General features: G+C 41.6%; 1 protein-coding gene across 1 annotated transcript; it reads left to right on the forward strand.

The window, feature by feature from the left end:
- The first annotated feature begins 512 nt into the window (after positions 1-512).
- On the forward strand, positions 513-5,600 carry CDKN2AIPNL (CDKN2A interacting protein N-terminal like). The gene is made up of 3 exons (XM_074960446.1): positions 513-794; positions 2,000-2,099; positions 4,281-5,600. The coding sequence occupies exons 1-3, from the start codon at positions 589-591 to the stop codon at positions 4,290-4,292; spliced, it is 318 nt and encodes a 105-aa protein (XP_074816547.1). The 5' UTR covers positions 513-588; the 3' UTR covers positions 4,293-5,600.
- Positions 5,601-12,085: the final 6,485 nt, after the last annotated feature.

Raw genomic sequence — 12,085 nt, forward strand, 5'->3', positions numbered from 1 at the left:
TCGCGTAAACCAGGAGTCCTGCCCCGACTTTAGTGAAGTTACAGGTGTCAAACCAGAGGACGGGAGAGCAGGGGCGGGCTCTTTGGTTTCACTGCCGAGCCCCCAGCAGGGGAGCAGACCGCCCACTGATTGCGTAGGCCCCAGCCCGGCGCCTGACTCCACGCGGGGGGCCCGGGCCGGGCCTTCCCGCTCCCCCGGCTCCTGGCACTGCCTGGGCAGCGGCCACCGACCTCCCAGTTTCCACTAGCGGGCCTGGCTTCCCCGGCTCAGGGTCTGCTGAGACGCAGGGCTCCGGCCCGCGCTGGGGGAAGCCAGGCCCTGGGGTGGGGGCCTGGGTATAGTGTCTGGAGTAACCTAGCCCCGGCTTCTGGGTAACCCCACCCCCAACTCAAGGGGGCCTCTCAGCAACGGGGCTCGTGAGCGCGGGGGCGGGCGCAGCAAATCAGCCACCCGCGCCGAGGTCTTCCAGCGTAGTCGAGTGCGCCAGTCAGAGCAGAATTGCTCGGGGGCCGCTCTAGCCTGACGCTTCCGGAGGTCGGTGGTAGCCGCTTCCGGCGCGCGCTGCATTGTGGGTCAGTGGTAGCCGGGATGGTGGGGGAGGTGGAAGAGGCCGAGGTTCCCGAGCGATTCCGCTCCTACTCGGAGAACGAGAGGCACTGGCAGGCCCGCCGCGAGTTCATCCTGCGGAACCTGCCCCCGGACTGGGCGGGGGAAGCGCCCTGGCCCGCCGGCCGCATCGACCACCTGCTCTCGCTCTCCATGGTGTGGGCCAACCACCTCTTCCTGGGCTGCAGGTGCGGGCCGCTAACCCCGCCCCAAGTGGCAGTGACCCCGCCCCGGCCGCAGGTGCAGGGCTAGTGAGAGTGACCCATCCCGAACCTGTAGAGAGCTGGAGGCAGGTTCTGCTTCCCCCTTCCAAGGGCAACCAGCTCTCCCTGCTGGCAGAAACAGCCCACTGAACCCACTCCCGGGCTCAGGTGGAGAGTCCTTGGGAGAAGTTAGCTGCTCCATCCTGCCTCCTCCATTCTCCTTCCCTGTAGGGGAAGGACAAGGAGAGACCCCTGTACACTCCCTTCTCCAGCCATCAACGCGCCTCCTGGGTCTGAACGTCTCCGAGCACCCCTTCGCTGCCCAGAAGGGGTGGGCGGGTTTACCTGGGGGCGGCGGGGGGGGTAACTAACGTGTGTGAGCAACCCCCAGGGAAACGCACACTGAAGACAGCACGAAGGCACTTCAGTTTTACCACATCAAGGCAAACTTGCTGAGATCAGCCCCAGGCGAGGGAGAGTTTATCTTGCTGTAGAACTAAAGCACCTTGTGCCTTCAGTGTGTGTTTACCTCGGGATTGCTCATGCGCATTAGTTACCTCCAAGAAAAAAAAACCCTACAGCTTTTTTTAGTGGCCCTTGTAGTGTTAAATTGAATTAATGCCTCGGGTTAGTCTAGCTCCAGTGAGAGCATCACATTGCAAAACAACACATTGCAGCACGGAGTGACTGGATTAGCACACAGCTGAGTCAGCACTGCATTATGAGCTCCAGTGTTAGCAGGATCCAAGCTTCAGTATGCATCCACAAGTTGAACTCCTTAACGTGAGCTGGAGACTTGTGTGTGTGGACAGGAGTTTGGTTAGAGGCAATGCTTGAGTTATATCTTGAGCTAACACTGCAAGGAAAACTTTTTGTCTAAAAACCATGACCAACATTGCTGTGTCTGTGTAAATGTGCAAAAGGTTATGTTATTAAGTTGTATAACTTTGGTTTCAACACTGTGCTGCTGCAGAACTAGTATGCAACACCTGTGCACAAAAACTATATGTATTTAAATTTTGATCGATCCACACAGGTTGAGAGATGCACGTTTCAATCAGCTTTATAACTGATCTGAACAGATGTCCTTGCCATACTGAGACATTTGAGGGTTAGTTTTATAATACAGTGCACTGCGGTTTCTTAATGTGGGATTGGTAATTTTTCACAGGCATTTATCTTTATTATAGTTACAGCAAAGACCTTTTAGACAAGGTAACAGAAATGGCTGAGGGGATTGAAGTTGAAGGTGCACCACAGTTTACTACGCGAGATGAAATAATGAAAAAGGTAACTCTTCAGTTTAGAATTTCAGAACTTGCTTTGTGAGGATGATACTATGTCAAATTTCCAGGTTGGTGCGATGTACAGAACCAATAAGTCTCGAGAAAAATATGCCAAGTACTTTTTCCTAAGAGTTCTGCTTTACTACTCTAAAATCTCTTCTCTCATTCTTATGCTTCTTACAGCGTTCTTAATAACAATATCCCAGAAGTATATTACACATGGATCAGTTATACGTTGGTGGTGGAGCTACTAGCATATTTGCAACAGTTGCTTTTCAGTTTTAGTTACTAAGGAAACGTTGGTCAAATGTACCTCTACAGTTTATTAAAAAGCATTTTTATTATCCATTCTCCTAATTAGAAACCACTAATTTCATCTTTATGTATTTCTCTGGAAGAATTGTATCACCATCTTTGCAAGTGCTATGTAATCCAAAAAGTACTGTGATGAGAAGCTAATTCCCAAAGGCTTAAGGCCCCAATCCTGAAACACTAGTGCATATGTTTAACTTTAAGCACGTAAATAGTCCCATTGACTTCAGGAACTATGATGTGCTTAAAGTTAAGCACATATGCCAGTGTTTGCAAGATCAAGGCATTAGTGTGATCTGGCTGGGGTGTGGGTGAGCTGGAATGCTAGTATATCTCCCTTACAACTAGATGAGAAGTAGATCTATAAATGAAAGTACTGTGACAACCAAGTACTAAAACCCCAAAACAAACTAATAAACCTCTGTGCCATAGAAACAGCTGCGTATTCTTTTCAGGCAGAGTTTGAATCACCAAATTTAAATTATGGCTCAGGTTTTTTTAAACTCAATTTAGCTTTTTTTTTTTTTTTTTTTAAGGAAAAGACAAACAAATAAATAATGGTAACATATCTTCCCACTAGGGGAAACAATTGAAATCGCTGCTCTTTTAGACAACATTTAGAGGCCCTAAGTAGATATGCAGTTGTTCTTCATGTCGATTTTGGAAGCTTTATTTTCCACACTCAAAGCCTATTAATATTGTGACTCTAAATACTTTTGGTGTTGTTAAATGAGGTACTGTAAGATACAAAAAGTGTTTTCTCATTAATAAAATGGTTCCAAATTGTTGTATTCTGAAAATGGGGGTCATTTTTGGTGGAGATCTCCTGTATTTTTATCATTTTCTAGGATAGCAAACTCCTAAGTGGGCAGTTACCGTGAGATAACTGGGATTTTAAAAGATAGATATAATTTTAATGGCTATGATTTCTTTGTTCTCTTAGTTGTTTGATACATTTTGGATATATAACCAGATGAAGAGGGGATTCCAAATCTTATTAAATGACATTTTTATATGGTCATGCTGAAAATACTTGGGCTTTTATCTCCCAAAGTTGGTTCTGGGCTTTACAGGGAGTTAAATTATAATTTAAAATGCAAATCTAAACAATTTGGATTATTAAAATCTAGTTGCTTGCAAAATCACATACACAGAGTTTGGTCTTGAAGTGTGTGTGTGTGTACACACGCACACACACAGGTGCACATGGATGCACTTTTTTCTTATTTAATGGGGATTAAATAAAACTATTCCTTGAAAACTCTACAAGAAGTTACACTAGGAAGTAATAAAGTAGGTTTTGTGTAAGTCTTGTACTCTATTATGCTAAGGAAATCCTCTAAAGCTAATATAGGTAAAAGTCAGTGTGAGTTCTTCATGCTGTTTAAAACAGAATGTAAATTTTCATTCAGTGCCAAAAAATGTTGAGCAGGTTGTTTGTTTTACTTTCTTGGTGGCCGTACTTTTACAGTTAGAGAGTGTTACATTCAGAAATGAATAAAGTTCAGATCCCACAATTACTTTATTCAGCACTACAGCCAAATTTGAAAATCGCTCTATAGGTTTTGCTATTTTTAATTTAGAACACTCTAACCATTCAAGTAACTGTATTGCTAACTGTTTTGGAGTAAGATTTTATTTTAAGTATTTTGATTATTGCCAGCAGATGTAAACTAAATTTGCTCTGGCTTGTGGATAACAAGAAATAGATACTAGCTGTATTCTACAGAATTTTCTGTTGCAAGATATCAAGTACTCATATCTTCTTTCTACCTAATATTTCACTGGAGTAAAAATTCAAGTATCATTTGCTTTTACTGCCATGAGCATTTCCATATTACAAATACATAATTTGTTTTCTCTTTATTTTTAGCATCAGCATTAGTACGTGAGAAGAGGAGGTCTCAAATTTTTGTCATGACACAGGATCAATTTATGTGGAGGACTCAGTGTTAATTGACTATACTGTTTCTAAAACGACTCCCTATGCTGGACCCTAGGGAAAGGATTTCTTAAAAAACTTTGTGCCATTATGATGATGGATATCCACTTCCAAAGCTTTTTAAAATGAGAGAATCAGGTTTTTAAACTATTTTACAACTCATTGATTCGTAGAGCAAAGAAAAAGATATGATGGACTATATTTTCCCCTCTTATATGAAGACAGGGAAGAGTAATAACTCCCAGAAAAGAGGGGAGAGGGCTTGGGAGCTGTAGCATCCCCTCTTCTGTTTGAGGACAATTCTGTGTAATGACCAATGAGTCCAATTTAGGATGTGAGGCCACGGGGAATACTTGCCTCAAAGGACACACCCAGTTAGGAAAGCAGGAGCTCTCACTTCACTCTCAGTTGAAAGTAAGGGGATGTTATAAGGCTGTTTTGAGCATTGACTAATATTGTTTTTACCCGGGTTTCATTCCGTGTAACGGGAAAGGGAGGGCATGGCACACAAAGAGGCCATTACCCTGCTCTTCCCCTTTTCTGACATGCAACTTAGATGGGTCTATGGTGATGGTAAATGTCCCAGTTAGCTGATTTTCCCCTTTGCATACCTGCATCACTCTTCCCCAGAGTTTCTCTCTACTGCAGGGGAACCCTAGGAGTCTAAAAGTAACACAGAATATTCTTTTTTTAAAAGTCTTTATTTTTAAGTGTTTTATGCCACATTTTTAAAGTCTTTAGAAGGCCTAATAACTGTATCTCCATTCAGTCACTGGAATTAAAATTTCAATCATGAAATCTGGATAACTGTCTTTTGATTTTTAGCAATAAAACCATGTTCCTTTCATGTAAAGTGAATTCCCTCTCTCGAAAGTTTATTTAGATAAAACATATCTACTGCTGTTCTGTCAGGATCTGATCCAAAGCCCATTGGAATCAAGGGCCCAGCATACTTTAAATTAGTAAACTTCCAAATGAATAACAGTTGCCATAGATTTGTTCACATGTATCTTGTAATCTCTGGGAAATGTCAGGGGAAATGCTGAAGATCTCATCTGAACAGAGGCTTAAATAGTGTAAGTGCCAGACTGGTAATCAGATCAGTTACCAAAAGCATTGCCTCCACTGATAAATGGCCTTTCTGGAAAGCCCCTTCCAATCACCATGGAGTTACAGTAGCCATTTCATAAATGAGGTCAAGATCCTTTGTGCTCTGGACCTTAATAGTGCAGCAAGCTCCATGGGTTTTGTGGCACCGCAGACTGGACATTCTGCAGTAGCTTTATTTACATTTAAAACTGAATTAATGTTTTATTGCATTAAATATAAAAATGAATACAATCACTACAGTAACTCGTGTTGTTTTGATATTCAATTTATTTTGTTTGTCCCTGCATTTTCAGTATACTACAGACTGTACTGACCAATGTATAATTGTATCAGAGAAGTAATGGGAAGCTGGAGGATTTTGCGTGTTGGGGTAGGGAGTGTTGGGGCTTTTAAAATCTAGATACGCAAAAGGAGGCAGTTTGGGATTCTGCAATCAGCACAGTCGCTGAATTGTTCTGCTCATTTGATCAGCAGTGAAGTAGTTAGCTGCTGACATTTAAATTATCAGTAGTTTTCAGAGCTAACACCCCACTGACATAAATGAGAATTCAAATTTCATGTTCAGGCTGCCTGCAGACTTGGGAAGACTACATCAGTTTACACAGAGTACATGGGTATTGGTGTCAGTAGCGCCACTTCTACATCGAATAACTCTTGCTATTGCCAATGTTTTTTCAAACTGATGTTTTAAATCAACACACACAATTACAAAATGCATATTTAAAAGAAAAGTTAATGTCCTGGCCTCACTGATTTCAGTGGAGCTAGGATGTCACCCCCCCTATATCTGAACTTCTGTGTCTAGAGACTGCATGCAAACCTATTGGACTTGAGTCAGTAAAGTGATTGTGAATAGCGAGGGGCAGCTGGTGAGGCTGGACTCTGTAGCCCATGTCCACAAAGCTTGTGTTGGGCTGAAGGAGAGGAAGGATGACATAGTGGCCGAAGCACAGACCTCCAAGTCAGGAAATCCAGGTTGCCATGTGGCACCAGGTAAAATCACTTCCTGTCTCTGTTACAGATTGGGAAACTGAGACACAAATGAGGATAGTACTTGTTTATCTGACAAGGGGATTGTAACGGTTAATTCATTAATGTTTGTAAAGTGCTTTGAGATTCTGATGGAAGGTGTGATAACAGTATAAAATATTCTATATTAGAATTTGGTTGAGTAGGGTCAAGCTTCCTTGTGGGGAAGGGATAGATCACTGTCTGGGGGTTGTGCTATGCCTTGAGAGAGGGAGGAGTGATGACCTAGAGCCTGTAGCTTCTAAAGGTTAAAATCTCTCAAATTTGCTGATACCTTGTACCCTAAGTCTGGGTTTGATGTATTTTTCAGCTGTGTTAAATACAGTTTTGGATAGCAAACTTTCAACTCAATTACGGTGTCATGATTTGCAAGTATTAACCAGACATTTTAGAAGAAGGCTATTTTGTGCTTTTTTGATTTTCGTCTGTTTCTCTGAATGTGCTTTAGACATTAGCTAATTAAGCTACTCAGTCTGAGGGGATTAAGTGACTTGATCAAGGTCTCAGTATATGCCTACATTTAAACCACTAGAGTGGCACAACTGCAGCGCTTCAGCGTAGACGCTACCTATGCTGATAGGAGGATTTCTCCTTTTGGCATAGGTTATCCACCTCCCAGAGAGGTGGTAGCTAGGTCCATGGAAGAATTCTCTGCGAATGCGCTGCCTACACTGGGGGTTAGGCTGGCATAGATGTCTCTTTTCACACCCCTGAGAGAGACAGCTATGTTGATATAAGTTCCTGGTGTAGACCAGGGTTCAGAGAGGGCCAGTGTCAAAGCTGGAAACAGAACCCAGATCTGCTGACTCCCAGTCTTGTGTTCTTAACACAATAGTTGACATACATATGATGCTCTTGCATTTATAACATTGCATCAAAGTCATGGTATAAGTGGAGGTCCTATTGAAACAATGTAAGAAATGTTAAAATGCTGAGTAGAACAAGCTTTTGATTTTACCTATTTTGTGAAGGCATAGGTCCCGTCCCCCCCACATCGGGGGCCAAACCAAGAACAGTAGGAACTGATGAACATTTTTCTATTGTGTTTAAGAATCTGATCAATGTCAAGATAATAGGGAAGCAGGGGCTAGTAGGAATAAAAGGGCCATGGTCTAAAATGAAAAAAAATTCTAGTCAAATTTCAAATCTCCAATGAATGGAAATGTCATTAGCCCCTCCATGGGGCTTTACCAAGCCCTCTTTATACTCATCACCCATGTTTAATATGGCAGTGCTCAGCTGGGTGTAATAAACAGTAGGTTTGGTTTATTAAGATTTACTAGAGTTCCAAGAATGCTTTGAATAATCTGAATGAGCTACCAGCTTCAACTTATGAGGGTATCCCAGGGACAATAAAAGGAAAATGGATAATATATAGCAGAGAACTGCTGCTCTGGCCAACTGCTAACCACACTTGGATGAAATACTGAGGTGTAAAACATGTTTAAAGTGGAAGGAGAACTGCACTCTGAAAAAGCATGCATACCTCTTAAATTAGTTTATTGCAGCTTACTTCGAGTTTCTATACTTATTAACTAGAGCTGATTTTCAGCCTCTTCGCTCTGTTGTGGCAGCAGAATTCTTCCCTTTGTATCATGTTCTCTCGCTCAAAGCTGGGCAGACAGCAAAAGCTTAAAGTTGCATTAGAAAGAAACAGCTTCAGTTTCTTTTACAATGTCTCTTTTCTGAGCGGAGGTTACACTGAACTGCTTTATGTGCCTAAACTCTGGTTAAGACACTGTAAATGTATTGCATTATGCCCATATTTTCCAGAAGTTAATGTGGAGCACTGATATCCCCTCATACAGTAGCTAACAGTGTGTAGTATCACACCTGTTGTGCACTTGACAGAACATTAAGGCTGCTGCATTATTTCCTTTGGTTGCCCCTTTAGGGAAGCTGGTTCTCCCATTTGATACTAAAGGTCCAGAGTTCTATTTCTAAAGCTGTACATAGTCGGTTTGTTAATGACTGTGGAGGCTGGGTTTGGCCATAGATCATTGCAAGTGCAACACACATTACGTGCAATGTTTTATTAAGTGGAAGTCATGCAAGAACGCTGACTGACCATCACTGCAAGCTTTTGTAATAATGTAAAAAGTCTCCTGAAAATATTTAGTACTGTACAACTAGTGAATAGGTTTGGCCAATGAGCTACAAACTGTGGCTCTGATCCTGTAATCATTTAGGCACACAAGTAACGTTACATGCGTTAATAGTACCAGTGAAGTCACACTATCTAGTGTGTATATACATACTTGGCATGGTACTGCTTTTATCTACCTTTGAAAATTAAATCCAGCCAGCATTTAAACTTATGGATGCAAAGAATCTATTCTGAAGCATCTGACATTTAGACCACTAAGTTATTCCTTTGAAGATATCTTTCTGCATGCATACCTCCTAGAAGTGGGAGCTGTATGTTCAGAACAATTGCAGGATTGGGCCCTAAGTGTTTTACAACAGTTTATTACTTTGTATGTATTTCCCAATGGCTTTGGGGACTCTATTAAGGAGTAGCAGCCATCTTACAAAAAGCTGTGTGGAAATAAACACATTTTAATTTGTATTATTGTTTGCACTCACTTTCTTATGAAGTGGCTAGTGTTCTGCTTACCTTTCAGAGTAACAGCCGTGTTAGTCTGTATTTGCAAAAAGAAAAGGAGTACTTGTGGCACCTTAGAGTGAGTAAGGAGAGTGATCACTTTACATAAGCTATTACCAGCAGGAGAGTGGGGTGGGGGGAGAGAAAACCTTTTGTAGTGATAATCACCCATTTTTTCGTGGCTTGTGTGTATAAAATATCGTCTGTATTTTCCACAGTATGCATCCGATGAAGTGAGCTGTAGCTCACAAAAGCTTATGCTCAAATAAATTGGTTAGTCTCTAAGGTGCCACAAGTACTCCTTTTCTTTCTGCTTACCTTTGAGTTGCAGAACTACATTGACAGTGTGTGTCCTGGACTTTGGGAACTGAAGACTTTGCTTCCCAAAAATATTCTTCCCTAGATATCCCATACATTTCTGCCTAATTACTCACTCTTGCACCTGGCTTATCAGAACGGAAACCTGCAGCGAGTATATTTATGACTTTTCCACTAGAGGAGGTCAGCATTATTTAACACAGTCATGTGACCACCTTTTTAGAAAGTCATGTTTTTTGTAATAATTTTATATTTTCCCTTTTTTCGTGCTTCAGTTGCAATGTAGAAAGTTGCAGCTGAAAAGTGGTTACTAAAGTTGGTACAGTGAGTTTAGACTAGCAACAGGGAAGGACTTTTAAGTGGAAGGACAAAATTAAAGATCTTCATTCTACATCCCTTCAAATTACTATTCCTTTAAAACAAAATGCAGAAAGATAAAACACCACTGTACTAATGCGCAAATCAGAATTCAGAAATATCAATTTCAAGCAACTATGAGCAATGATCTCTCTCAGCCAAGTGTTGAAAGAAATAACTACTCTTAAGCAGATTACAGTAGACAGAGGAGGGGAAGCTCTCACTGCACCAGCCGGAGAGGGGAAGTTGTAATGATCTCTATTTACCCAAGCCATGAAAAGCTGCTGTCCCCACTCAGCACCCTTAAGAATAAGTACACTGAGGTGATAGATACTTGTCTTAGGCACATCACCCCATTTCAGCCTTCCCTCATAAAAAATGAGGGCTTCCTTATCTTTCTATCCCTGTCATGACCACTAGAACAGTACTCATTCTCATTTCCTCTCACCACCAAACAGCACCTACCTGCTCTCAGCAACCATCCTGTTTTTCCTCCCAGAGCTGATCCAGATTCCATGTAAGGAAACGTCCAGCCCCACCTCACTCACTGCTGCAGACCAGTGCCACCTTTCCCCTGCTACACTGGTGGAAGGAAAGGCATCTCATAGAGAAGGTTAGCTGAGGAGAGGGAATATCCCCAAGAAGGGGAGGGGAAGGAAGAGTGTGACTCCCTTGAGGCAGGAGGCCTCAGCTAGCCCCTCCTTCCAGCAGAAAGATACCTAGCCTCATCTGTACTATGGTGCCCTAAAGCCCTATTGCTCACATTGCAACCCCATGGGAACTGGCCAGTTTCCTAAGGGTTAAGGATCTGCTTCTGCAACACCGAACCTCTCCTTCAGTGATTGTATGAGCAGGCCTAAATTATCTGGCACGTCTGCTAATATAAAAGTTGCTAGAGTGACACTTGTACTTGTATATCTCAGTCCACAAGTACTGCTCATAGCTATGCAATGTTACCAGAAACACAACAAAGACCATGTTTGGAGAGTAGTCAGAAAGTAAAACTACTGTTATCTTTGCAATGGGCTCGCACAAAATCCAACTTCTGTACATTCATCTTTCTTTAATATTCTTGCTTAAATCAGTCACCTGAGTTACAAAGACTATAAACAATCTGTTTAAGCAGCAGATTGTATCAAGAGCTTCTGGGGATGGAAAATTCAAAACATTCCCATTCCTCAAAGCTGCTCAGTAGTTTTAAATAAAAGCATATATTTATCAAGAAGTTGAAATACACAGCGCTAGTCTAAACTTGTGGCTATAGAGGAAAGTAACATTAATAAATTAGTCATCTAAATAGCTCTTATAGTAACATAATGGAACATGTTCTTCAAAAGATTTAAAATTAATATATGCAATCTTAGGAGCTTAGTTTCTAATATCCCTGCTGTACACCACATTCTCCAGAAACAACTGTGCAGAGAACTACCGTCATAGCTGTGTGTTTGAAACAGTAATTTGACAACTTTTTTTCCAATGTGGAGATATATCTCAAATTTATCTATGATCAAGTATAAGTCTTCTCTTAACATCCCACAGTTCTGTTATTATTTGTATTACAGTAGCACCGATTGGCTCCAGCCATAGATCTGAGACCTACTGTTCCAGGCCCCATATAAACACAGACACAGTCCCAGCCCTGAAGAGCTTAAGCATAAGATGAGAGACCACGGGCAGATGCACTAGAGAGGGAAGTTCAAGGTAAAAATGAGACAACACAGGTCAGTACAATAAGCAGCAGTCACAGTCAACCAGCTGCCTAACCACTGTCAATTTTTTTATATGCATCACAGAAGAGAATTTGAAGGACAATGAGATGAACTTCATTAACCATTCTGGATGAATATATTCCATCTATGGTTGGAGGTAGGAAGAGGCACATAATGTTAAGGATGACCAACACAAAGTTATTTTCATTATGTACTGTAATTAGCTGAGCAAGGTGATTCAACTGGATGGCATTTCTCTGTTGGGCATATACTGTTTCAGTTCCAGTTTTGAAATCGAATATCAATACACGCAAAAATCAGCAAATAGTTCATGAAAAATTATAATACAACTGTTTACTGCAGTAGTGTACCAATAAAGGCAGAGCTTGCTTTTACCGGTCAGCATTTCATAGAGTCTTTTAGTTTCTAACTGGGGCCAAATTAAACTTCTGGTTTTTTCCAAGTGGAGTATTGAGCAATACGCTGGCATATATTTACATTGCTCCCTTTATTACTCATTTATACAATGTCTTACAAATTAATCCTTAAAATGCAGTTTGGCAAAGTGATTAATATTAACACCTTTGCTGCGTCGATATCCTGTGTAT

The sequence above is a fragment of the Natator depressus genome, chromosome 8 (genome assembly GCF_965152275.1).
Source record: "Natator depressus isolate rNatDep1 chromosome 8, rNatDep2.hap1, whole genome shotgun sequence".
Classification (NCBI taxonomy): Eukaryota; Metazoa; Chordata; order Testudines; family Cheloniidae; genus Natator; species Natator depressus.